The following is a 25,906-nucleotide window of genomic DNA, read 5'->3' on the forward strand; positions in this document are numbered from 1 at the left end:
GAATAGCCTGCAGCTCCCAGGAAAACCTCGGCAGTTGTTGTACCTGATCTCTGCGTTCCCGTGCTCCACAAATCACTTTTCTGCACACTGAGGTTATAAAGGATTAGTGAGGGCTTTTTCCCCCCTCAGTGCTCTGTTTTGACTCCATTCCCTTTGCATTAATGGCAGTGATGCATGTGCATGAAGCAGAGAATAAACTCTTAAGGCTGAGATGTGGATATTAACAGCAAACTGAGAAATGCAGTTTCCAAGTCTGGCCCATAAAAAGTATAAAAGAGCAGGAACTATTCTGAACTCCAAATGAACTGTGTAAAATATTGTATTATAGAGTGAAATGCTTGAGTTTCTCTGCCCTAAGTAAAACATGTGTGAGTTTGGACAGAAACATGAGTGAATTCCTTGTTTTAACTCAGTTTTGTGGTGTACAAAAAGACTAATTGAACAGCCAATATGGTTTTTGACCTTAAGATATGCTTACATTCTTTTCTAACTCCTCTTATGTCATGGAGTAAAAAACTGTGAAGGTCAAGACATTTTTCCTAACCTTCCTGTGTTCTTCCATTAATATTGCAGGCTACCCTTATTTTTCTTTTAGTTTCCTTTCTCAGGGAGAGATGCCGAGAGTGTCAGAGACAGCGTAGGCAAGGATGGGAGGAGGAGAGGAGTATGTTACACCAGAACCAAGGAGCTTAAAATAACTCTCTGGCAAACAACCAGAGAGGGATGAATAAATATGCATTTTATGCATGAGTAGACAGTTTAAAAAATATCAAATTCTGACAGGTGCCCATAGGGCTGTGTATTAACATTCTGCTATCAGGCTGGGTGAACCCCAGTGGTTTTCTGAACCAGTGCAGCTGTACTTTGGGTTTGTTCTGCTGGCTGGTGCTAAATGAGAGCCTCTTGGCCTCCAAGACCTGAAATCTTAGAAACTTGCATGTACAGTTTGACCTCTAAATTAAAAAGCAGGATTGAGTTTGTAAGGCTGGAGAAGCAGCTCCTTCTAAGGCAGTGCTCAGAGCTCTGTAAAACATGGTGTGTGTTTCCATGTATTGTATAAATATTAATTTTCCATCTTGTTCCCTCATTTTTTCTTGTACTTGAGGCTAAATGTTCAATTCTTCCAACATACAGAAAGATTAGAGACTCTCTGAGTACCAGGGGATTAAATGACAAACAGAGTAAACAGGCACAGCCTGTACAAAACGAGTTTATTTGTATTTAATGCAGTGATATCAACTGGCTGGTACAGCAGCAGGCTGAAAGAGGAAACTGATTCCAAGGCACTGCAATAAAAGCTCTGGATTTGGGAAGCACCAGGAGAGGCTCCTGTGCTCATATCCCAGGGAGTGGGACCCACGTGAGGTGGGGTGTGGATGCAGCAGCCCAAACAAGCTGGTGATGGGAATGCAGCTGATCACTGTGTGTCACCACTGCTTCTTTTTGGGATGAGAAAGTCCTTGGCATGTGGGACTGTTCTGTTCTGGCATGTTCCCAGACACATTAAACAGTTTTCATTTAAGCTGTGGCCAGCTTTGCTTTGGGGACATTGGAGGTGAATGGGTCATGGTCCCCCCATTGACCCACAGCTGCTTCCCAAACATCTGCTTCCCTTTGGGCTGTGGGCTCAGCTATAAATCCATCTCTATATCTAAATACATCTATTTAAATACATTTTTATTTAAATTGATCTCTAAATCCTTGGTAGAGTTGGTGCCTGTGTGCTCCCGTGGGGGAGTGTAGCAATTCCGGTCACGTTGGTGCCTCTCTGACAAGGGCAAGTTCCAATGGCTTTATTTTCCTGTTTAATTATGATGCACCTTTAACATTTTCCTACTGCTGTGAGCTCGTCTCGTTCGGGCTGTCACGGGAGGGCTCAAGGCAGTAAAAGCAGGAGAACTTTTGCTGGCTGGAATCCGTAGCACTTTAGCAGAAAAAGAACACAAAGATAATGTCAGGAGGTTATTTTTCCCTCACGCTTGAATAGACTGATAGTCTTGATTTTGTCCAGCACAGTGATTCAAATTATTTCCTATAAAATAGCACATTTTTCATTCCGAGCCTATTCCTCTGTGCGAATGTTGAAGCGCTGCATTGCAGTTGAAATTGATTAAATACTGTAAATTCTGGCCCATTATCGAGTAACTTTTCAGAGACTTCAAATGTTGCTGCCTTTAAACCTGGAATTCTCACTGTGTTTGTTCCAGTCCTTTAGGACACAGCATTTGCCTTCTGCAGAAAGTGGCAGGGGGATGTGATGGTCCCCTCTTGCCACCTGTCGTTGTCTCTGTTTCAACATCACTTGAGCAGAATTGAAACTTCATTGCTTGGAATTTGTCTTGTGCTTTCCTCGTGTCCGTGGGGTTTGGTTTAGGTTGTGGGGTTTTTTTAATCAGTGAACTCTAATAACTGAATTTTGCCAGCTGTTCTCAGCTCTGTTGAGTTTAAAGTGACTTTGGAGTAAGTGGGATATCAGTTCCTTCAAGTGGGGCTTTAGATTTTTCCCCAAGAGGAAGAGTAAACCACACATTAAGATGTTGGGGTTTTTTTAACACGAACCAAGGGGAAATTACAGCGGATACTGAAATCTATTGACCTGTTTCAGTGCTGTCCCCATTCCCAGGAGCCTCTCTAGACCTCCCTGATTTTTCCCCCATTGCTTCTGCTTTGCTGCTGTGGAAAAGCTGTTCCAGAGAGCTGCTGCAGGCATTTTCCATCCCTCCCACCCATATTCTGGGTTCAGTGGTTGGTCATATTGAAACACGAGTGGCCCCCCTGTCACTGAGCTCTGCCTTGTTCCTGCAGTGTTTAAGGTCATGCAAAGTCTTTCTTTTTCTCTCCTCATCATTCAACACGATCTTAAATTCACATTGGTTATGCCTCAGCCCTTAAAAAAGGACCTGGTTAAGTGACACCTGCTGTTGAAAGCACAAAATATAATTTAAAAAAGAGAGGCAGAGTTTAAAGGAATGATCCCAGAGCAGCACTTGAGGGGTTGTCCATATTTTCTGGGCTTTTTGTAATTTTCCTGGATAGCACACGAGGTCTGTGTTCAGCTGGTGTCAAAACCAGAATAGAGACTCAACTCTGAAACCATCAAAAGAAGTTTCATCATTCTTCAATTTTGTTTTAGCATTTGCTGAACACAGTATTTATATGTAGTCCAGACATGACTGAATATTCCTTTTCGGGTCTAATACATTTTTTAAAAAAATTCCATGGAGGAGAAGTCAATTGAGGGTATGACCTTGTTCTCCAGAATCTCTAAATCGGGGATTTGTAGGCAAAAAAAGCTCAGGGAGTGCCATGGAGTTGTGCAGGCTCTGATTTATTCATGAGAACATGTAAAGCATTCTCATGTTTAAGAAATAAAACTTATTTCTAAGTTAGGAAAAACCTTTCTTGACTTCTGAGTCACAACCAGCAGCAAAGGCTTGATTTTCACAATTGACAAGGAAAGCCATAATCTTTGCCCGTGAAATTGCGAAGGAAAATATTCCGCTCTAATTGGACTATTTCCACTGACACCAATTATTTCTAGGACACAATTAAGGCTCTTTTGCTGGGTTTAAGTAAAATTATGACCCAGAGCACTGCATGAAAGGCACAATTATAAATGTGAGAGCTGTGCATCCACCACATCTGGTCCTCCCTCCCTCAACCATGGCAGCCCCAGTGCTTGAGCTGCACTTTGCTGGATCTCCTTAACCACCCCTGGGTGGGAAATCCTGAAGCAGAAGCTGATGGTGGGGCTGGACTCCAGCAGCTACCTCAGGGTCCTTGCAGCCTGCAAGAGCTCTTCTCCATATGGCACTTGGAACACAAGCTTTCATCAAGTGTTTTATAGTTTCAGGCAACTTCTCTGTTCACTGCAGCTGCCAGGCAGCCAAGGTTGCTGTGTGATGCTGAGCCACATCACCTTGTGCAGGAGTGAGGGGCTCAGCTTTGAGTTTCAGCACTGGCAGGTGCATCCCCTCCAAGCTTGTTACACCTGGGACTGGTAAAGCCAGGTTTTCCTCCCAGCTCCGTTCAGGTGAGGACCTGAGGTCATCAGAAAAATCAGGTCATCCCTGGAGCACCCCGAGGAAGATGAAAGAGCTGTGTATCCTGTTAACATTGCTGTTTTTCTGACAGTTTATTGAAGTTAAAAGGCTGTGATTATTCTGAGGTGACAGAAGTGGCAAAATGAGAAGCAGATGCCTCCTGTGCTGTCAAGCCTTCCCCAAAGCCTCCCCTCCCTGGGCTGCTCAGAGGCAACTTTGGCTTCTGATTTTCTGAATGTGAACTTGTCAAACACAACTGATCCCTGCTCTGTGACAGGGACAGGACCTGGGGAACGGCTGGAGCTGTGCCAGGGCAGGGTTAGGTTGGATTTTAGGGAAAGGCTCTTCCCCCAGAGGGTGCTGGGCACTGCCCAGGCTCCTCAGGGAATGGGCACGGCCCCGAGGCTGCCAGAGCTCCAGGAGTGTTTGGACAGCGCTGCCAGGGATGCCCAGGGTGGGAGTGTTGGGGTGTCTGTGCGGGGCCAGGGGTGGGACTGGATCATCCCTGTGGGACCCTTCCAGCAGAGCATATTCCATGGTCCTGTGATTCCACAAGTGCTGTGATCTATGAGCAGGGGAAGGTCGGTGACACCCTGAGGAGGATGATGATGCTGAGGATCAGGGTGAGCAGCCGTGGCCCCTCTGGGCACTTGTCCTATCCCAGGTTTGTGGCCAAACACTTGAGCCAGACTTGAATCACAGAACTGTGCATGAACAGCACAGCGAGAGCTCTCAGTTTCTTACTGGGGAGAGGTAAAACCCGGTCAGCTGCTGAGGCCAGAACCAGTAAATGGCAGAGAGAGACATGTAAATGAAATCAAATCCCAGTAATGAAATCAAACACCAATGGGCTGCTCTTAGGGCTGGCTGAATGAAGTAAGTTCAGAGTTTCTTTTTTCCTTGTAAGCGCTCACTGCTCGTAACAAATAAAACTTGTAAACATAACACAAGTGTTAGGCTTCATTAAATTTGCAGCAGACAATTAATTTTTTTTTTTCAGGCAATTCAGAGGTTCTTCTGTAGTGCTGATTTAGTTTAATTGAACATATTACCACAAGCAGACAATAAGAAATATATTGAAGATATCCATCTGGCTCCCAGTGCAAACCTTGTGTGTCACTGGCTGGGGCTGTCACAGGCCTTACTAATTGCCTCATTTTGGCTCTTTTACAATCATTGTGATTTAGCCATTAACATGATAAAAGCTGTCTTGGTGAAGAGCTTGATATTAAAAAGCATAGATCTCCTGCCTTGCTCTCGTGCCAGTCCTGGACTAATCTCCAGCGTTATTGGAGTGATATTTTTAAAAGCAGGAATACAGATGGATGGACTCCCACGGAGCAGCTTCTCCAGGTACCTGTGTGGTTGTGATGGAGGCCCTGCAGCCCGTGGGAAATGGTGCCTCTGGATCGTGGGAAATGCCACAGATTCTGCCCCCCCTTCCCTGCCACCACCTTCTTTCTCCTCACTGTCCCTCCAAGCCCCAGCCAACTCTCAGGCACATCGAGGGTCTTAAAACTGGTAATCGCTCAGGTAAATAATGGGAGCAACACTAGAGCAAGTGCTGATGCTTATAGATACACCTGATTCAGCACATAAAGTGGGAAAAAATTGTATTTTTAGAAAAGTTCAACCATTATGTCTGAATAACCTGTAGAGGGGAGAAAACCAGTATTTTTGTTCTGTAGTTTTACCTTAAACCCACCATGTACTGCAGGGTCAGCATTATTGCAACCTCTCTTGCCACAGGGAAAAAACGTTTAGAATAATGCCTTTGAAAGCTCAGCACTTTTGTTCCAGGAATTTTTCTGACCTCTCCCAAAAAAGCAGGAGGTTCAGGAGTTCTGCATCGTCAATAAAAGGTTGGGTTGTTTAGCTCATCACTGAAGATCAGATCCATGCATCAGCTGGAAGAGGAGACGACCTATAGGTTAAACACAGACTCTTAATGAGACAAAAGCAGGTTAATTAACAGTTTTCATCAACTTGCTTCCATTTATTTTAACATGGTGCATTTCAGAAAGGTTAAAATATTTTTCAGTTTTTGAATACAAATGAAAGCCCAGGGTGGTTAAAACGCAGCCATAGATCACATTGAAATCCAAGCAAAGGCAGTGGGTGTGAGTGTGTTTATGTTTGTGATTGGACATAAATCATAATTAACAAATTATTTTGCAGTGAGGCCCTGGCACAGGGTGCCCAGAGAAGCTGTGGCTGCCCCACCCTTGGAAGTGTCCAAGGCCAGGTTGGCCGGGGCTTGGAGCAAACTGGGATAGTGGAAGGTGTCCCTTCCAACTCAGGATATTCTCTCCAGGCCCAGCTCTGGCATCTGACAGCTCATGCTGCTGTTCCACCCCTGGGCTCAGCGATAAGGGGCCAGATCTCAGTCCCTGCAGCTCTGTGTGTCCCTGCAGTGGAGTTACCAGGAATTTCAGGCAGTGGAAGGTCTGCCTCCTTGAGATTTTAGTTCCATGGAACTCCTCTGGTTCCCAGAAAATGGAACATGACAGCTGCACTTAACATTTTAAGCTGTGTTTAAGGTTACATGGGATGCAGTCCCACGTCTCTTCCTTGCTGAAGGAGATCCCGGGTTCTGAGCCTGCTGACACCATGGGTTAAGTGCACTGATGTATCAGATTGGTCTTTATCCCAGGGGAGGGTACAGAGAGCTTGTCCTGGTTCCATAGCATGCAGCGGGATGAACTGCCAGGCAGGAGGTCCATGGGAATTCCACGAATACTGGGTGCATTAGGGTCATACTCCGAGGGAAAACAGTAAAACAGAGAAAACTGAGGTTGTTGTAGCACATGGTGCTGCTGTGGCAGTGGGGGAAGGTCTCCCCAGAGCCACTTCCCCCCATCCCAAAGGAATTCAGTGTGACTGGGACAGGGATGGGGGGATGATGATCTAAACAGGACCTGCACTGAGGAGGGACTGGAGATCTGCTTCAGGTGAGGATGAAGGAAGCAGTGTGGGAGAATAAAGAGGGAAAGTGAACTTTACATCCTTGGAATCAGTGACTCAGAGCAGACTGGCCTGAGGGTGATGTTTCTAACATCAGAGACAGAGGAAGTGTTCAGAGAGCACATCTTCTGTCACAGGAGGAGGAAGGGTGAGAGTGTTGAAGACAAGACTCTGGGACAGTGGCTGGGGAAATCCCACCCCTTTTGTGCATTTTCTCAGGAGCACTTTTGGAAGCAGCTCAGCAGAGGATTTGGGCTGATGGGAGCGTTTCTCCCTAGCCTGGATTGCCAACAGGTTACCCAGAGTTCCTTATCAGATAATAAAAGCCAGGTGGCACCCGGATAAGGCCTGGGACTGACAGACCAGGGGGTATCTAAAGCACTGCTGAACATGAGGGAGGTGCTGCTTCAATATTAGGGACTCTTGCGACCTGATTTTCCCTTTTTTTAGTGCAGGATTATGAGCAATGCCATCAGAGATCATATAGAGACAGGAGTCTCCTGTCTTTATCCCAAAATCGTGAGGGCAGAGAGAACACAAATGGAATAGGTTACATTCTAGGTGTCCTGGATCACTGTGATCCAGCCAGGCATTTGGGAATATGACAGAAATACAAATGTTCCTGGCTCAGAAGCAGGTGGACTCTGAAATACATGGAATTTTGTCACTGGATTGACTTGCCATGTGTTGGGTGGGTTGTCTCGGTCTCTGTCAGTCACACACACACTTGAACATGAATTTTGCTTTCATTTGAAGTTTTTAAGTGGGCCATGAAGAACCAATCCAATTTGTAGGGTTTAGTGCTGTGTTTTCTTCCAGCTTCGTTGTGAATATATCTGAATAGAGAGTTTATTTAGGAAATCAGCAGTATTTCAGCAGTGAAAAATTCAGTTCCTGTCCTAGGTGCACAATGCAAAGTCTCTGTAAAAATCCATTAGTCCTGGGAGCTAAACTGTGTGATGCAGTTGACGATGAACATCATTCCCTGCAGGAGAGAGCCACGAGCAGAAGTGTCTGGGAGAAATGCTCCAGACCACGAGTGACCCCAGCAAAGCTCACCCAGCACTGAAACCAGGCTGAAAGGAGAGGTGGAGCTGCTGTTCCTCCACCTCTCTGAGGGTGTCTTTCCAAGCTGGATCTTGATTCTGGCCCTGGAATTATTTACATAAGAAAAACTCGTGGCTAATTTGAGGCAAAATGCCATGGAACAGGAGAAATGTCAGGGACGCGTTTTAATGATGCTCTGTGGGGAAGATTTATTCAGGAGAGAAGGAGCTGAGGATTTTGAGGAAGTTATAATGAGGGATGGTCTTGGGGGTTGTTATTTTCATTTCACCTGTGATCCTGCCTCCATCCTGCCCCTGACATCAGAACCAGGGCTCAGCCACAAGGCAGCAAAGCAGGAGCACAGCCCTCAGAATGTGAGGTTTGTCCTCTCTGTGTGCCACTAATTAGAATGAGTCACTTCCTTAGGAGAGAGTACAAGGCATTGTGAGACAATTTCACCTTCACCAGGAAACAAATGAGACCTCGGCCCAGAAAATTTGCTTTCAGTGTTTGTTTGGTTGGTTCTGCTCTCCCTGTCGCTGGGTTTGTTCAGTAATAGGTGTTTGGGTGTCAGACTTCCTCGCGCTGGTGTGGAGGTCTCAACGGGGATGCAAGAAAAAGTTCATCTTAAATAAAAATATCTGCTGGGCACAGTGGTACAGAGAGACAAAACAGTTTCTAATGAAGGTCTGATCCATTTTACAGGCTGGGCAAATAAGGCAGCAGAGACTTTTAATGACTTGCTCAAGGTCAGACAGAAAGTGAGGAGGAGAACTCATTTTATTCCCAATTACTCCAAGCCTGTGCCCACGCTAGAGCAACCTTCCTCTTCATTTGGCACTCTTCCTCCTCTTTTGCTCATCTAATTCTCTTTTTGATGGAATTGTTGAGTTGAATTGTTCACATTTGGCTGTGATCCAAAGTCTAAATGTTCAGACTGGTGTTTAAGGGGCAGGGTCCCTGCTGTGCTCCCCATGGGCAGCTGGGATACACTCCCTGTGGGAATAGAGCTGAAATCTCCCCCTGCTTTTGCTTTCCATGTCTCCTTGGCTCAGTTCTTTGGATACTTGGAAAATCCTGAGGTTTGCAGCTGCTGTGCTTTCTTTGACTTAAACTTGCGGGCACTTTTTGTTAATGCGTGTTTGCCACAGGTTTAAAGGGAATAGTAGAAAAAAAATAGGAAAAAAATAGGAAAAACTTGTCCTGTTTTCAGAGGTATCCCTAGGTGCTCCCCTCCGGATCCCTCTCCTGATACAAGTGGCACATAGGAAGATGAATGTCTTGGGCTTGATAAATGCTGTGGACACCAAGCCTGGCTTATCCCAAGGCATGGATGACACAAGCAAGCCTTGATCTGCGTGACATTAAGGATGCTTAAGCTGTGGATCATTCACTGGAAGCTGGGAAGTCCAGCCAGGGATTTTCTGGCTGCTCCTTAAGTTTGACAGCTCAAGAGGTATCCGCTCCTAATGACTCTTAATTTGGGATTTATTCTGGCATGGCAGCTAATTCCTAACGCCTTGGTGCTGGTGAGGAGGGTGGGTAACAGGCGTAGAATCAGTGTGAACAAGGCCTAAAATACACACTTGTGCCTTAAAAATGCCAAGACTGTGGCAGTCACTCCATGATTTTGCAGTTTGAGTGCCTGGATGTTCCATTTTTTTCTGCTCTGCTGCTTCCTGAAATTTTTGATTGATGGCCATTACTATTCAAAACATGTGAAAACACCATGGATGCACAAACTGCACAGGGGGAACTGTTCCAGGGGGAAAAATGTTGTTGGGCACTGTGTCCATGGGCTCCATGGAATTACACCTGCACAATTCCCCTGGGTTGTGGTACAAGGAGAGCAGTGATTGATCCCTGAATGACTGGCAATTTATCACAGATTAGATATGATTTCTCCTGTATCTGATTAACCTTCTCTGTGCGATGGCCATCATTCCTGCAATGACAGTAGATTATTCCATACTTGAAAAGACGGATATCAGCTCGTCGCAATCAATAGCCCACAAAAGGTGACACCTTGAATTCCCTGGGTTATCCACAGAGATTGTCACCAGCACCTGGATCGTTTGTCAAATATGGAGATTCCACTTGAGGCAGCTCTGGAGTGAAGTGGGTTTTATTTTAGTCTGCAGTGCAGAGCTGGACAAGGATGTTGGGGTTCCTGGTGTAATCAGGCGCTGTTGCATCCTGCTGCAAAGAGCAAGAACAAATTTCCCTGAGTGACAGGTTTGATTGTCATCTCCAGAGCCCATTACATGTGATTTGCTTTGTGACAATTGTACGGAGAGAGCTTGATTTGATCAGATTGCATTGCACTGGGTGAAATGGAGGTGAAAGTGGAGTCTTGCGTCCTCTCGTCGCTCCCTGCACTCTCACTGCAGTGGATGTATTTTCATATATTTTGTCTTTGAATTTGCTCTAAAGGGAGCCCCCTCCCCAGTATCCTCCCGTGCAGGCCCATTCTTAATGTGTTTTCAGATTTAAATTACCCTTCATTTATCATTCAGCCCCACAAACAATGCAGCTTGGGGTGTGCAGAAGTGCAGTCCCCTGACTGACTGCCCGCTCCCTGTCTGGGCAGTGGGAGGCATTAAATCCTGGGAGGGAGGTTCTGCCATCAAGTTTAGAGAGTTTTCCATCTGTGGGAAGCTCTTCGGTGAAGCTGAGGAGGAAACTGCTGCTCTGGGAAGGGCAGCAGCTGCACGAACAGACCACAGGGAGCAACAGCCAAACCTCCTCTTAAAACAGCCTTGCCCACCCTCACAGAGAATTCCTGAGAAAGGGGCTCAGGCTCCCAGCTCAAAGTAATCCCATGTCCCCACACTGCTGTGGGGAGATTTAAGCCAAACAAGTGGCAAGATAAGGATCCTCCTTCAGCAAAGCAATTTTAGCATGGCCTAAATGGCCAGCTCAGCCCTGTGTGTTGCTGAATTGGGTCTGTGCTCCTCCAGGAAAGGTCAGGTGTTCCATCCCTCCCTTCCCTAATCCCTGCTGAATACAAGGCCATGTCTCACTGCCTTCACTGCAGAGATCAGTGCTGCCTGATGACATGGAAAGCTCTAATCACTAATCACAACTATTTCTAAAATCAGAGCTAAGTGACTCTAGTCCCGGGCCTCAAGTCCCTTTTCTAAATTGATAGTGTCTCCTTTTAATAGGATTATATTTTATTAGGCTGAACTGCCACAGCACACACCAGAGGGTGGAAATGCTGCAGAATCTTCTGTTAAGAATGTGTGTAATAGCTGATTGTAGGGAAAAAAGGGATATATTGGCATAAAACCAAGTGCCTGTTCCTGAAAGCATCTGTGTGACTCATCACAGCTCACAGGTGGGATATTTTAAAGGCCAAATACTGTAAATACTTAACCTTTTCCCCATTTCTTTTTAATCTCAGTTTTGGCCATGCCCCATGAAGTACTCAATCTATTCAGCTGTAATTTGCTCTGCTAATTCCTCTATGTGTTCAGTCATTCACTGGGTTTTAATCTCTTTAATTCAGAGCTGTATTTTCCTCTCTCCTGCACATCCCAGTGTCTGATGACAGAGCACTCAGAGCTCCCAGCAGTTTCACCAGTCAGGTCTCAGAGGCTTTTGACTTTATGGTCCAGGATAAATATTTCATTCACAAACAGGAAAAAAAAAAAAAATTAGAGCACGTTTGAGTATTTTCATGTATTGGACTTTGATTCTTTGGTTGCTCATAGAAACCAGATCCTCCGAGATTGATTTTTATTATCTCCAGACATGATTTGCCTTGGAATCAATACAATAATGTAAAATGTCATTGCAAATAGAGGACATTGATCTGAGATGCATTTATTAACTCCTGCTGATAAAAGCCAAAATGAAATTGGTAAACATGATGGTATTCAAAAAAAGAGGCAAAATGAGTCCCAAATGCTTGAGTTAGAGTTCATCTACAAGGAAAACACACTTTAAAGTCTTGTACAGGAAATGGTTTATGCAGGTAAGGAAAAATATATCTGAATCTTTAACACTGTAACATTAATCTGAGAGAATTAGGTAATTAGCTGGTTAATCAAACTGGAAATTGCTGCTTATCTGCCCAGATCCTCACAAGGAATATCAGCAGTCAGGAGTATTTCCAACAGACGTTCACTGCTCGGGCAAAAGAGGGAAGGGGAAAGGGGCATGTACTGCAGACCTCAAAATAGGCTGAAGTTTGGAGTTAATGATCTTGGAGTCGTTTACAACTTTAATTATTCTGTGGTTCTGTAAGATCTTGTACAACATTTCCATTAGCTTCCCAGCAGCATGGAAGTGCAAACCTGAATGAAGTGAAGGCGGGGCTGGAAGAAGACAGGAAGGAATAAGTCTTTGGAAAATTTCCCTTAGAAGTAGGACAGTCTGAAGGAACTGCTAATTTGGGGGCTGGGGGGGTAGTTCTGATTTCTTCAGGGTTTTTATGCTGGATAAATATGTCAAAACCCAAGTATTCCCTTCTGCTCCTTCTCCGACCTCCTCCTGTGTGCTGGGATAGATGTCTAAATAAGCATTTAGGTATTAGCTGCACCCAGCCTTGGAAACGCTGACATTATCCCTTCTCTCTTTGATCTGTCTCTGAATGCTCAATTGCACCGATTCGAGGCCAACAACAGGAGCTGCATCTCCCGAGCACGTTCCAGTTCAGTCTCTTATTAGAGTCAGACACTCTGTGCTCCTGCCGCAGCCAGGGCTGCCACAGGAGATCCCATCGTTTGCTGAGGACTGTGATACCCTTACCTGCAAGGCCCCCCTGAATCCATCCTCCGGAGCGCTTCACGCAGCCCCCGGGGCCCAACTGGGAACGGGATGCTGAGTCCACCTAACGCAGGCAGGTCTGGAAGAACCCCTGTGGTCAGTGGGAATTCTGCTGACGGGCCCCGAATCTGTGACACCGCGCCCGGCTCTCCCCGCGCCTCCCGCATCACTCAAAAGCTGCCCTGCACTGACCTAGTTTTTTGAGGAAAAAAAAAGCATTATCTGCGAGTGTCAGCCTCTGCTGAGGTTTGTGTCACTTCTGCGGTGCCACTGCAGCCCGTGTCCCGCTGTGTCACATCCCGCAGATTGATGTCGCACGCACAGCCCCTCGTGTGCCACAAGCGGCGGTCGCGGCGCTGCGGGGCTGTTTGCCCTAAACAAATCATCCCTCCCGATGGACACCCGATCAATGGCAGGGCCGAGCCGGGTGCTTCCCTCGCAGATTGGCTCATTGTGATCCCCAGGCCTTGCCCTCAATCCTGCAGCCTGGGGGGTGCAGTTGGAAATGCATCCCGAAATGCAACCCAGCATCCCGAAAGGAGCCGGGAGATGCGGGTGGCAGCTGATAAAAGAGAGAAGGGAAGCAATTACAGCCTTCCCACGGATAGGAAGTGCTGCTCAGCTCCGTTTCTTCTAAGGAAAGAAGCAAACTTTGTTAAAATCTCTCGCAGGATAAACCAAATCCACTTAATCAGCCAGAAGGACCCCAAGCTCTCGGCACTGCGCTGCAGCAGTAAAGCCAAGGGAGGTGACGCAGGGAAATCGGGGTTTCAGGCAGGACTAAAGGAGGTGAGACAAGCTCGGGTGACCCCAGTGCAGCCCACCAGCGAGGCTGGGGGAGAGCTGGGCACCCAGACCTGTGCTGATGCGGCCGTGAGGGAGTCGGGAAAATTAATCCACAAACACCAGAGGTTTATGTCCAAAAAGGAGACAGAGGAGTCCTGGAATTCTTTATTCGAATAAAGGGAGAGGCCATGGGGCATTCCCCTGGGGTCTCCCAAGTTGTTGGAGGATGCGGCCTCCTTTTATCCCAATTTCCTGGCCCCATTTTGCTCTCTCTTTCCCCATGGGCTGAGGTACCTGAGAGGCACAGACTTTCCAAATCACCTAATACAGACCCCCTTCCAATGTGTACCCTCCCCGTTTTTCCTTTTCCTTGTGTCTCTTCTCTTTTTCTCTCAGTCCAGGGATTTAGCACGGCCTTGGGTGAGCAACAGTCTGTGTCAATCAGTGGAATTCCTATGGAATTTATGGTTCCTCCCATTGCGTCTTTCACCCCTCCGCATCTGGCTTTATCTACAGCAGATCCCAGTGTGTTTGTAAAGCCGCTCCAGCCGGGGACCATCCCCAGGAGCTCTCGGGCTGCTCAGAGCCCCCGGGCTCGGCTACAGCAGGGCTGGGAAAACCATGGAAAACTGGGAAGTGCCGCCTCTGTCACACAAAGAGCGTCCTCCTGAGAGTGCCGGCGTGGAAGGAAGGCTGGGAGGGAGCTCTGCTGCTTCCCCGAGCCTTCAGTGACACCTACAGACCGTCCCTGCCCGTGCGCAGGGGCACATCCAGCTGCGCTCCTGCCATCCCAGGGTGCTCTTCCCGGGAGCGCCAGGCCAGGCTGAGGCTGGATATCAGGAAAAATTCTCCATGGAAAGGGCTGTCCAGCCCTGGCACAGCTGCCCAGGGCACGGGTGGAGTCCCCATCCCTGGAGGGATTTAACAGACGTGTGGATGTGGCACTTGGGGACAGGGGACAGTGGTGGCCTTGGCAGGGCTGGGGGAGCAGTTGGACTCAGTGACCTTAAAAGATCTTTTCCAACCTAAATGATTCCACAATTCCATGAAAGCTGCAGGCATTTTCAGAAACACCAGGCACTCGCAGTTCCTGCAGCACCAGCAGGATCTGTGCTGAGCTGCTCTGGCCTTCAGCAAACACACATTTCTTGATATCATTTATATTTATATAGAATATAAATCCTAGAATTCTATTATATTTCATATTCTATGTGTTTATATAAACCTATAATATTCTAACTGTATTCTAGAATATCATTATTCTATAAAGAATATTTCATATATATTATATATCTAAGATATTCTACAATATAATTGTATAGAATTCTAAAATACAAATTACATACCAGAATTCCATTCTAGAATCTATTCTATGTTCTAAAATTCTATACAATTATATATTCTATTTTACATATTTATAGTCATTATTTTCTTCATTCTTCACATGTTTATAAACACCTGAGAAATACTAAATTTATTAATTAACTGATTAATTAAGTATCATAACACTTACTGTGGTTGTTCTAAGAGCTCCTCTGTTTGGTCAAAAGTGAACACAAAACACAGACAAATTAGATTTGTCCAAGATAATACAGCCAAGTCCCTGAGGACTTGATCTGAAATCTCTCTAGACAGCAACAAAATCTTTCTCACCACCTCCTGTACACTTTTGATAAGGTTGAAAATCCAGGAACAGCTTCGCATCCCCTGGATTTCGGTGAGTAGTTCTGCCCAGTCCATATCTTTGTCGCTGTATCTTTGTTATTTTAGCAGGGAATTAAGCAGTTGGGCAACAGGCTCTGGAAGGTTTTGGTGTCGCGTGCCAGAGATTGAATAATGCTGGTATTATTTTAGCATGACAGCCATGCAGAGTGGATTTTTGCAATAAGCAAAAATACCTATCTCTGTATGATTTTCAGACTTTTGGTCTCATTGTTAAGCAATATTTTTCCTCCTTTTCATTTCCTCTGAGGCCCTGTAGAAAAAATTGCTGCATTTTTGTCAACAGAAATGGAAGAGAAATGTTAACTTTAGAGGCAGAGGGAATTCACAGGCACAGACGAGGAGCAGGAGACTGCATAATGTGTCATGGCTCATCTTTCTGTGCCACCACTCTCTGCTCACACTGAAGTGAAAAACAGACAATGAAACCAGTGGTAAAGGAGCTGTGGAACTCCAGCTTGAGAAAGGGATTGGTCCTGAAGCCTGGGGTGGAGCTGCTGCCTGTGCTTAACACAGAACCTGCCACGTCACAGATCCAGGTTTGGGGAATTCCCTTTGGAAATGTCCTGTTTAGGACCTTTCCTTCTGCTTCAGCTCCCTAAATGCCCCTGTCTGGCACCACATCCATGCTCTGGAAGGTTCTGTTGGTATCACTCATCATTTATATTTATTCTTTGTGGGGATCCTCCTTGCACAAGGAAAGGATTTGAGTTGTGAAGCCATCCATCAGAGAGCGTGGCCAGTTCTCAATAAACATCATAACAATAATCTCAGCCTTATCTTTCCTTTGCCAGGTACAACCAGATTAAAAACTCCTGGCTTTAATGCACCCTTTTTGTTCCAGTTCTGGGGATTTTACATTTAATTTAGGAACAACAGAACAGTTTTTCGATAACCGTGGTGAGCAACGCATGAGTGTGAAACAACTCTTTGAAGTGAGAAGATTCAAATAAAAGAATCTCTGATAAAAAGTTTTAATCAAACCTTTCAGATCTGCTGCACTCTTTTCCAGCCTTTTCTTTCCTCCTTCTTCATCAGGATGGTGGCTGGAAGAGGATTCTGGAGGGTTTATTAATAGTGTTTTAATCCAACAACTAGAGAAAGGATAAACCCAAAGATAGAATAATTCACTTGTTGATTTAAGGACCTTCCTAAGTGATCACTGCTTAGGATCTCTCTCAGCCCTACAGTGTCTCTGTTCCTCAGGAGAACAAGAATAATCCTTTTTTCCCCCTCTTTCTTTGTTGTCTGTAGATCCAACCCGGGTCATGGTGTCCCCTTTCAGCATGGATGTCACGGTTGGGGAAAGCATCGTCCTGCCTTGTCAGGTGTCCCACGATCACTCCCTGGACATTGTGTTCACCTGGTCATTCAATGGGCACCTGATAGACTTTGAGAAAGATGGGGATCACTTTGAAAGGGTAGGAGGAGTAAGTATTAAATCTGACAAAGTGGGTAATGTAGAAAAGGTGACTGATGGAAGGAACTGGATGAAGGCAGCGAGAAAAAGGGGGAAAGAACTGGAAAACTTTCAGCAGAGGTAGAAAACTGGGAAGGGTTTTGCATGTTGCTCTGAGGGAGGTTTGAGAGAGCCACAGGTCTCAGGCATAGTGACAGTCCATGTTTGCATTTGTCAGGAGTGGAATTCGGTGCTGAAAGGAAAAGGAGATACAATTACAAGCCTTGCTGTTATCCCTTAGAAAATGAAACATTAAAAGATGAACTCACAGATTGATGCCCAGGGCTCACAGCAGCAGCAACAGCTTTTCGGGGTGACTGCTCCTGTTTTGGCCCACAAAGCTAAAGTTACAAACTTTATTAATATTCCTCAGCCCAAAGGCCACAACCACGAGGTTACCCTGAGATTTCCAATGTATCGAATGCTTTGTGTCTGGGGAGAAATTCAGAGAGGTTCTCAGCATCCAAAACATCCAGAAACCTGATTAGTTCTATTCAACAGTTAATCAGACATGCACTTGGTGTTTGGAAAACAAATTACTGCTGGTGTGTGATGCAAGATTTCCTCAGAGAGTGCTGTTCTCGTGATCTTCAGCACAAAAATGCTGGGCAATCAGAATGCTGGCTGGGACACAAAGCCATGAAACTAGTGCTGATATCTCCAGATTTGGGATGGGCTTCCCTTGCAGGAGAGATGGAGACACAGCTTGGGCCTCTGGATGCCAGAGAGGGTAAAAATCGGATATCCAGAGAGAAAAAGGAGGAATCACAGTGAACCTGTCCTACACTGTCAAGTTGTTTTAGTGGGGAAAGTGCTTAACAGCCCCCAACCCTGCTCCTCTGCCCCTTGGAGGAGCCAGGATTTTAGGGGTGCTCCCTCTCTTCCCTTCCAGGCAGACTCCCATCATTTTAACAGGCCATGGCTTGCATTACTGGTGTTTTCATCAGCCAGCATAAAGTAAATCCATTAGTCACAGTGTCCTTCATGTGATAATGATGTTTAGGGCACATTAAAAAGTAATTGTAACCACTTTTCCCTACTTTATCAGCAGGACTCAGCTGGTGATTTGATGATCAGGAGCATCCAGCTGAAGCACGCGGGGAAATACGTCTGCATGGTGCAAACAAGTGTGGACAAGCTCTCAGCTGCTGCAGACCTGATTGTAAGAGGTATTTGAATTTTGTTACTGTTGTTGATGGTGGAGTAAAATTTCTTTTTTTTTTTTTTTCTCCTACCTTCTGCAGTCCCTGGGCTCAGGGACAGCCCAGCATCTTGTAATTAATCTGAGAAAAAAGCTCTGGTTCACGCTGGGGTTCACAACATCAGCCAGAGCATGTAAAGTGTTTCATGTGCTCCCAGAACAGACCCTGCCCACACACCCCCAGTACCTGCTCGTGTCCTGAACGCCAGCCCTGCACCCACTGGGCTTGTTCGTGTCATGAACTGTGCAGCAGAAGCAGCACCCAGCTATTGGCTGCACTTTCTGCCAAGAGATGTTATTCTTGTTAAGAATAAACATGATTTAGTGATCTCACTGATATATCAAGATCTATTCATTACCATGCAGAGGTAATGTGTAAGCTTGACTTTAACAGAGCTGTAATTAATTGCCCTGAGCCTGGATCCTTAGGAGAAATCTGATTTATATTTTCCCACTTGTTAACTTTGGGGAAGGCAAACTTGGGTGCTGCTCTGTCCCTGCTACCCTTGGTTCTCATAAGCAGGAGGAATATTAAATTCTTCACAGGGACATGACCCTTGATGATGATAGAAGTACTGATCTTGTCACTCCCTAAAAACATCAAGGGTGTTAAAACATTGGCACAGGGTGCCCAGAGAAGCTGTGGCTGCCCCTGGATCCCTGGCAGTGTCCAAGGCCAGGCTGGATGGGGCTTGGAGCAGCCTGGGACGGTGGGAGGTGTCCCTGCCTATGGCAGGGGGTGGGATGGGATGGGCTTGCAGGTCTTTTCCAGCCCAAACCATTCTGTGATTCTCAGATGGGAGCAGACTGAACCTCAGGCACCACTCGGGCAGCAATGGCCATGGGGTGGAGCAGAGGGGTCTCTCCCTGGCTGGTGATTCCTGCAGAGCTTCACGGGTTCAATCACCCCAGCAGTGAGGCAGAACATCCTGGTCTCTCCCACCATGGTGCTGGTGCATCCCCACAGTGCCTCCCAGTCCCACCCAGGCAAGGAGAGCTGGAGCTGCCCCAGCTGCTCTGCAGGGACCCCGTTACCTCTGTCCCCAGGAGGGGAAGATGACCAGAGTGCTCCTTCCTTGAGTCACTCCGATTCTTGTGCAATGCCACAGGTCCCCCGGGTCCCCCCGAGGCTGTGACCATAGATGAGGTGACGGACACCACGGCCCAGCTGTCCTGGAGGCCGGGGGCAGACAACCACAGCCCCATCACCATGTACGTCGTGCAGGCACGCACCCCCTTCTCGGTGGGGTGGCAGGCAGTGAGCACAGGTAAGGCCCTCACCTGCCCCATGGGGAGCTCCACGGATGGAAAACTCATCCATCAGCACCCACACAGGGCTGCTTGGACCAGCTCTGGCCCCTGATGTGAAAGGCAATTTCCCTGGCTGCAGAGCACTGCTCTTATTAACTAGTTCCAGGTTTGGCAACCCAAAGATTTAGGGTGCAGTCAATGCCATTACTCACCCATTTTTCTCATGAATGTTTAAGGGAAAACAGAATGAATTCCTATCTCTTGTTGCCGTGCTGGAGATATACAACAGTAATTGTGGTCTATAAAGACATCCCTCAGGGACAGACCGTGTCATCCCACCTATCTTTAAGGAGAATTATTTCCCTGATAGAGGAAAAAATCCCATGATGTAATTGCTCATTCCGTCAGGGGTTAATTTTGTTCCAGTAACCATTAAACAGAGACAACCATGTGTTTTAAGAAGAGAAAAATAAAGCCCCTCCAAACTTTACACTCTGCTTCCAAACTGTGGCAATTTTGGAGCAGCTCTTTAATGGCAGGAATTTCTGGGCTAAAAGCACTGTGGTTTAATGCTGCCTCTTTGACTTTTTTGCAGTTGTTAAAATCTTAGAAAGATGAGAAAAAATTTATCAATCCTTATTTGTATTTATGTTAAGCCCTCACCTTTAAGGAAATCAGATTTCCCTGTGCCTGTTTCCCAGCAGTTTTTAATATCCCAGTGGGTTTCCTTGCATCCCCAGTTCCAGAGATCATCGATGGCAGGACGTTCACAGCCACGGTGGTGGGGCTGAACCCCTGGGTGGAGTACGAATTCCGAGTAGTGGCTGCCAACCTGATCGGGATTGGGGAACCCAGCAGGCCTTCGGAGAAGAGAAGAACTGAAGAAGCTCGTAAGTAGTGCTGGGCAGAGGAGTTGAGGGTGAAATCTTTGTGGAATAAATGCCAAGAGATCCCTGAGCTGTAGGAAAGCCCTGGCCCTTGGCTCCTCTGTTCCATTGGAGCCCATAACGGAACCGAAGATGAAACAGGAAAATAAATAAAAGCCTTTTTTTATGGAGGACAAATGTTTAAACTAAACAATTAGAGACTGAATACACAAGTTAATTGGCATACTTTTAATATACTATTATTGACATACTTCTAATGTGCTGTTTGCCATGGCAAATTAGTCATTTTAACAGTTCCTGGCACCAGCAGGGAAGGCCAGCAGTGTCCTGTTGCTGCAGAGCTCTGTTCTGTCTCCCTGTGGGTTTTGGGTTTCAAAGCTGTCACATCCATCTGCATCTCTTTTTTTGCAGTCCCTGAGGTGACCCCAGCTAATGTGAGTGGAGGTGGAGGCAGCAAGTCAGAGCTGGTCATTACTTGGGAGGTGAGTCTCAACCCAGCCCACAGCGAACCTTCTGTGAATTTCAAAGGGTTGGCAGTAAACCAGCCCAGGTTGCGTGACAAAAACAGCCCAGCTGTTCAGGTGGAGCTGAAGGATGTCCCTGCCCCAGCCCCTGGGCAGGGCAGCCAGCAGGGAAGTGCTGGGCAGGGACCGTGGGCAGCAGGATTTGCCACCGGCTCAGCTCCCAGCGCATCCATACAACAAATTGTGGATGGCCAGGAGCCACCCGAGGGATAAAATATGCTTGGAACATCCTGACCTGGTGGAGAATGGCAGTGGCTGGCTCCCAGCTTCCTCCCTCATCCTCTCTGGGATAGAAGGCAGCAAACAGTTAAAAGCCAGCACGAGGCATGCTGGCTTTCATTGGTGCTGATGGCAGCCAGCAAGAGGAGATGCAGAGATGAGAAATGTTTAATATTCCTTAAGGCAGATGGGGTTAGAACTTTAGTCATTTGTCTGCTCGTATTTCCATGTTGTGATGCGATGCAGCTGGCATATTTCTCCTAATAATGAACTCCACTAGACATGCTAACACTTCCATTTAGCACTATTTCTGACCAAGCTGGCAGAATGAATCGCCAGAGATATTTTTAAGGTTATTAAAAACTATAAATGGGTTTTTGTCCTCACCACACAGCTCAATGTGCTAAATTTCCTCCTCTGTTGGACTAATTAGTTACGCCATGTCTCCTAAAGATACTGCAATATGTTTCAAAAACACACATGGCCAGAACATCAGCCATTGGTTTGAGATGTAATTTGCGCAAAATATAATTTGTATTTTGACAGAAGAGTGGTTTTACTCTTTTAAATGTCCAGAGGCCTTTTCTTGACGATGTGCTCTGAGCCCTACAATACAGAGTGGGATGCAGTCACGAGCAGTAACCCGTGCTGAAGCTCTATGGACATCTGTGGGACAGTGGCCCATAATTATGGATTATTTTAATACTGGAACCTTTGTGTTTAATGCAGCTTTTTAGGGGGATGCAAGCCTGAGAGTAGGAAGCATCAGTGTGTCCAGGGTGTGTTCTTTGGGGCTTCACATGTGATCCCAAAGGCATGAGAGCAGCTGCACGTGTGTTGGGGAAGCAGGAACCGTGTCCTTGCTTCACCCCAGCAAACCTCAGGCTCTTCACAAAGCCTAAAATTATATCACCTATGGAGGCCCCATCTAGTCAGGGAGGGAAGGGAAATAAGCTTTAGAAGAAGTGTCTTCTGGAGGTGCTGCTTCCTGTTTCATGGAGCAGAAAGGCTCTGGTGCAGGCAGGGTGGGATGAATTCAGGTTGGATGTGAAGTAGGACCTCATGCACCTCCATCTCCAGTGCTGTGTTCACAGAATCACAGAACCGCAGAACTAAGTAGGTTGGAAAAGACCTCTGAGATCATCAAGTCCAACCTATGAACGAAGAGGACCAAGAGGAATCTCCAGGGTGCAGCCAGGGAGGTCGGTGTGTGCTGAAGCTGCTGTTTGTCCCTGCCCACAGACGGTGCCCGAGGAGCTGCAGAACGGGGGTGGCTTTGGCTACGTGGTGGCCTTCCGGCCCTTGGGCACGGTCAGCTGGATGCAGACGGTGGTGGCCTCGCCGGACGCCGCCCGCTACGTGTTCCGCAACGAGAGCCTGCCGCCCTTCTCGCCCTACGAGGTCAAAGTGGGCGTCTACAACAACAAGGGGGAAGGGTCCTTCAGCCCCGTCACCGTCGTCTACTCAGCAGAGGAAGGTAGAGATGAGCCCTCCCCACCTCCTCTCCCTCCTCTGTGCTGCAGGGTTTGAAAGGGTTTGGTCTCCACCTTGACACATCCTTTGATACCTCAGCCTTGCTCTGATTTATAATAAATGGCGAACCGTGATTAATTCTTTTCACAGTCATTAAAATAACATTAATCGTAATGAAATCTTTTGATATTAATGGAAAAGTAATATGTAATCTGGAAAGAATTCCGCAGAGATTTAGCATGAATTAATGTCCACTGATTAGAAAATGTTCCCACTTGTCCTAATTACAGTACATGGTATCCTGGGTTGAGTTTAGTAATGACATCTTATTATTTCTGAGGGAGAGGCCCGACATGGCCTGACAGGCCATCGGTTTGAAATGTGGACATTTGTTTGTTTCCTTCCTTGTGCAATGAAGAAAATGAATCCCCTGACGATTGGGACTAATTGAACATAGAATTGAAAATCCTTACTTCTGTTTTTAACTGCCCAGAGCCAACGAGAGCCCCAACCACTGTTTTGGCCAGAAGCCTTTCTGCCTCAGACGTTGAAGTTTCTTGGGCTCCCCCATGGGAGAACCAGCACAAAGGAAGAATACAGGGATATGAGGTATGGGAGACAGAATGCAGGATCCCTTCAGCAGCAAGCCTTGAGGGGACACAGAGATGTCCTTGTGCTGCTCCTACTGCCTTGAGTGTGTTCCTGAGGTGGATTTGCTTCCCTTTGCCTCTTCAGTGCACAGAGATTTCTCTCACATGGTTAAAAATTCCACCTTTCTGTGTGGGATCTGGCTGGAAATGGAGCCCTCCCTGAAGGTGCTGCCATGGCCAGGCTTGGGGAGGGAGCACTGCAGCTGGGCTTGTCCCCAGCAGGGACAGGGATCGTGGCAGGGAGCAGGAGCTGTCCCTGGCAGCAGATCTGGGTCAGTGACAGGGACAAAGGGGTGCTGCCAGCCCGGGGCTGGGCACCACCACAGCCCTGCTCTGCCTCCCAGGTCCGGTGTTGGCAGCACGACGAGAAGGAGGAAAACGCCAAAAGGATCCGGACGGTTGGGAACCAAACATCCACAAAAGTCAGCAACCTGAGGGGCAATGCCCTCTACCACCTGGCAGTCAGGGCCTACAACACGGCCGGCACCGGCCCCTCCAGCGCCGCCGTCAACGTCACCACCAAAAAGCCACGTGAGTGTCGGCAGGGATGCCCTGCGAGGGCCCAGCTGCTGCTCCCCTCTCTCATTTCCGAGCTCTCTTGAGTCTGAAGGAGCTGTCAGACTTGCCTTTGCCAGGTTTTTGTGCAGAAGATTTACCAGGCTCAGGCTTTTTATTTTACTTTTTTCGTGAGGCTCTTCCTGGTGTTAAGTAAGCAGAGCATGCAAAACTGAAATCTCAGCCGTGCAGGCAAATTAAATATTTATCTCAGCATTCAAGAGGGCTTTTTTCCTCTGGTTTCAGGCATGTTGAGCAAGTGACTGAATCCTTTTTTCATTTAAAGCCCCGTGTCGTGTCACACCTCCCGTGACCCTGAGGACACAGATCAGTGGAGCAGCTCGTTAGCTTTGCAGAGGGACAGGGCTGAGGCAGGCTCAGCTCTGCTGGGAGAAGCCCCACTGGCACTGGCAGGGATCCAGCTGGGAATTGGTTCCCCTCAGTAACGGGGTGCTGTGTGTGTTTTGGTGTAGCACCGAGTCAGCCCCCCGGGAACATTGTGTGGAATTCATCCGACTCCAAGATCATCCTGAACTGGGACCAGGTGAAAGCCTTGGACAACGAATCAGAAGTGAGGGGCTACAAAGTGAGTATTTCCATGGTACTTGCATGATCTTCCAGGTCAAATCTGGGGCATTCCTCCAAAACCAGAGGCCATGCCCTGTGTAGCACAAGCACATTTCTTTTCTGCAGCTCCCACCTGCAGGACTTCGCTCCTGCCTTCCATGGAAACTTCCCAAAGGCTGTAGTTGGCTCCTTAATTGCAGATAAATAAAATGCTTTTTAAATAGTTCCCATTTCCTTCAGAAAGCAAAGCCAAGAGGAAAAGAAAGAGAATCCTCATTAGAAGAGGTTTTAATAGGACATAATTTAACTAGAGAGAAACCTTGGGAAGAATTCAGCTCCACCACCTTCCACAAGGGTTCCATTTCACCCAAAAAGATGTTGCCCTGGGGGCTGAGTTGTGCAAACATTTCCTACCAGAGCCTGAGCCAGTGCAGGACCTGGCCATGCTCCAGGTTCTGTTCCCAGTCTGGAATGCCAGCAACTTGGCAAGCCTGTGCCAGCTCCCCTCAGTTCCTGCACCAACTTTTAAGTGTCTTTGGTGCTCTGTATGGGCTTATCAAAAACAAGTAATTTCTCAGGGTTTTTAGTCCAAACCTCAGATGAACCTCAGCAATCTGGACCAGCTTTTTACTACACATTTTATGTTTGAAATGCAAATTAAGGAGCTGGTTGAAAGAGGGAGAGAGAGACTCGTCACCCTGAAAAAGCATCTAGAGGGTTTCTAAAACATTCTCCTTTAACTTACTGTTAGGGTAGCACAACCAGATGGATTTATTTCCTGAATCATAGAAAAACATTGCTTATTTTTCTTCTTTTTGCCTAGAAATCTTATATTTTATGTCACAATTTATGATATAAATTAGTACAACTCCCACAGCTCAGAAGGTCATTCACAAAAGTCATTTATTCTGGGAAACCATTGGTGGCACTGCATCAAATATCCCAACTCAGTTTCCAGAAGCAGCATAATAAGGAGTTTCTGACCTCTATAAGTAAGTTTTTACTTATACAGGGGTTTATTTTAGCTTGACTAAGGTAAAAGTTTCTCTGAGGGGCTCCACCAGGTACCGGTGCCGTGTTCGGTGCTGCTGATCCTCCTGCCAGTGTCACCCCCCTGCCCAGGCACTGCCACCTCTGTGCTGGTGTCCCCAGCAAATCCCACGGGTCCCCTCTGTGACCAGACCATGCCTGAGCATCAGGGGCAGGAACAGAGCAGCAGCACCTCTGGACACCCTGAGGTGGACGACTCTGAGGACAGCAGGTGGCTCTGCCCTTTCTGCCTCCTGTTCTCTCCCCCTTGGCTGCAGGTGTTGTACAGGTGGAACAGGCAGAGCAGCACGTCTGTCATAGAGACAAATAAAACCTCAGTGGAGCTGTCCCTGCCCTTTGATGAAGACTATATCATCGAGATCAAACCCTTCAGCGACGGCGGCGATGGCAGCAGCAGCGAGCAAATCCGAATCCCAAAGATATCAAGTAAGGATGGGAGGGACTGGGGTCTGTGCCACAGGGTCCCACCAGCAGATATTCCAGTCCCTGGCCCTGATGTCATCCCAAACTCAAGATTCAGCCATAAGAAATGCTATCCTAAGTAATTCTATTTGTATTTAAGGTTTCCAGGCACTTTCCCCTCTCAGTTCCGTGTTCATATATGCATTGAATGTATTGTTTCACTGCAATTCACAATAATCAAATACAGCATGCAGAGGCTTCTAAATTTATAATGCTACTATACAGCCATATCCCATTGTGTGCTGGATGCATAAATATTTATTTAGGGAAATG

The 25,906-nt window shown here is 46.9% G+C and overlaps 1 protein-coding gene across 4 annotated transcripts in view; it reads left to right on the forward strand.

The window, feature by feature from the left end:
• The window catches only part of CNTN4 (contactin 4), a 271,038-nt gene that overhangs the window by 242,666 nt on the left and 2,466 nt on the right, over positions 1–25,906 (forward strand). For 3 of the 4 annotated variants that reach the window (XM_039558957.1, XM_010390268.4, XM_010390269.4), the window contains 10 exons: positions 16,590–16,765; positions 17,843–17,963; positions 19,105–19,263; positions 19,987–20,136; positions 20,545–20,615; positions 22,119–22,353; positions 22,843–22,958; positions 23,344–23,530; positions 24,028–24,140; positions 25,429–25,597. In XM_039558957.1, the coding sequence (XP_039414891.1) occupies positions 16,590–16,765; positions 17,843–17,963; positions 19,105–19,263; positions 19,987–20,136; positions 20,545–20,615; positions 22,119–22,353; positions 22,843–22,958; positions 23,344–23,530; positions 24,028–24,140; positions 25,429–25,597 (1,497 nt within the window). The remainder of the gene's footprint in view (positions 1–16,589; positions 16,766–17,842; positions 17,964–19,104; positions 19,264–19,986; positions 20,137–20,544; positions 20,616–22,118; positions 22,354–22,842; positions 22,959–23,343; positions 23,531–24,027; positions 24,141–25,428; positions 25,598–25,906) is intronic. The other variant, XM_039558958.1, reaches the window with a different exon arrangement.

Source organism: Corvus cornix, chromosome 12 (assembly GCF_000738735.6).
Source record: "Corvus cornix cornix isolate S_Up_H32 chromosome 12, ASM73873v5, whole genome shotgun sequence".
In the NCBI taxonomy this organism is placed as follows: Eukaryota; Metazoa; Chordata; class Aves; order Passeriformes; family Corvidae; genus Corvus; species Corvus cornix.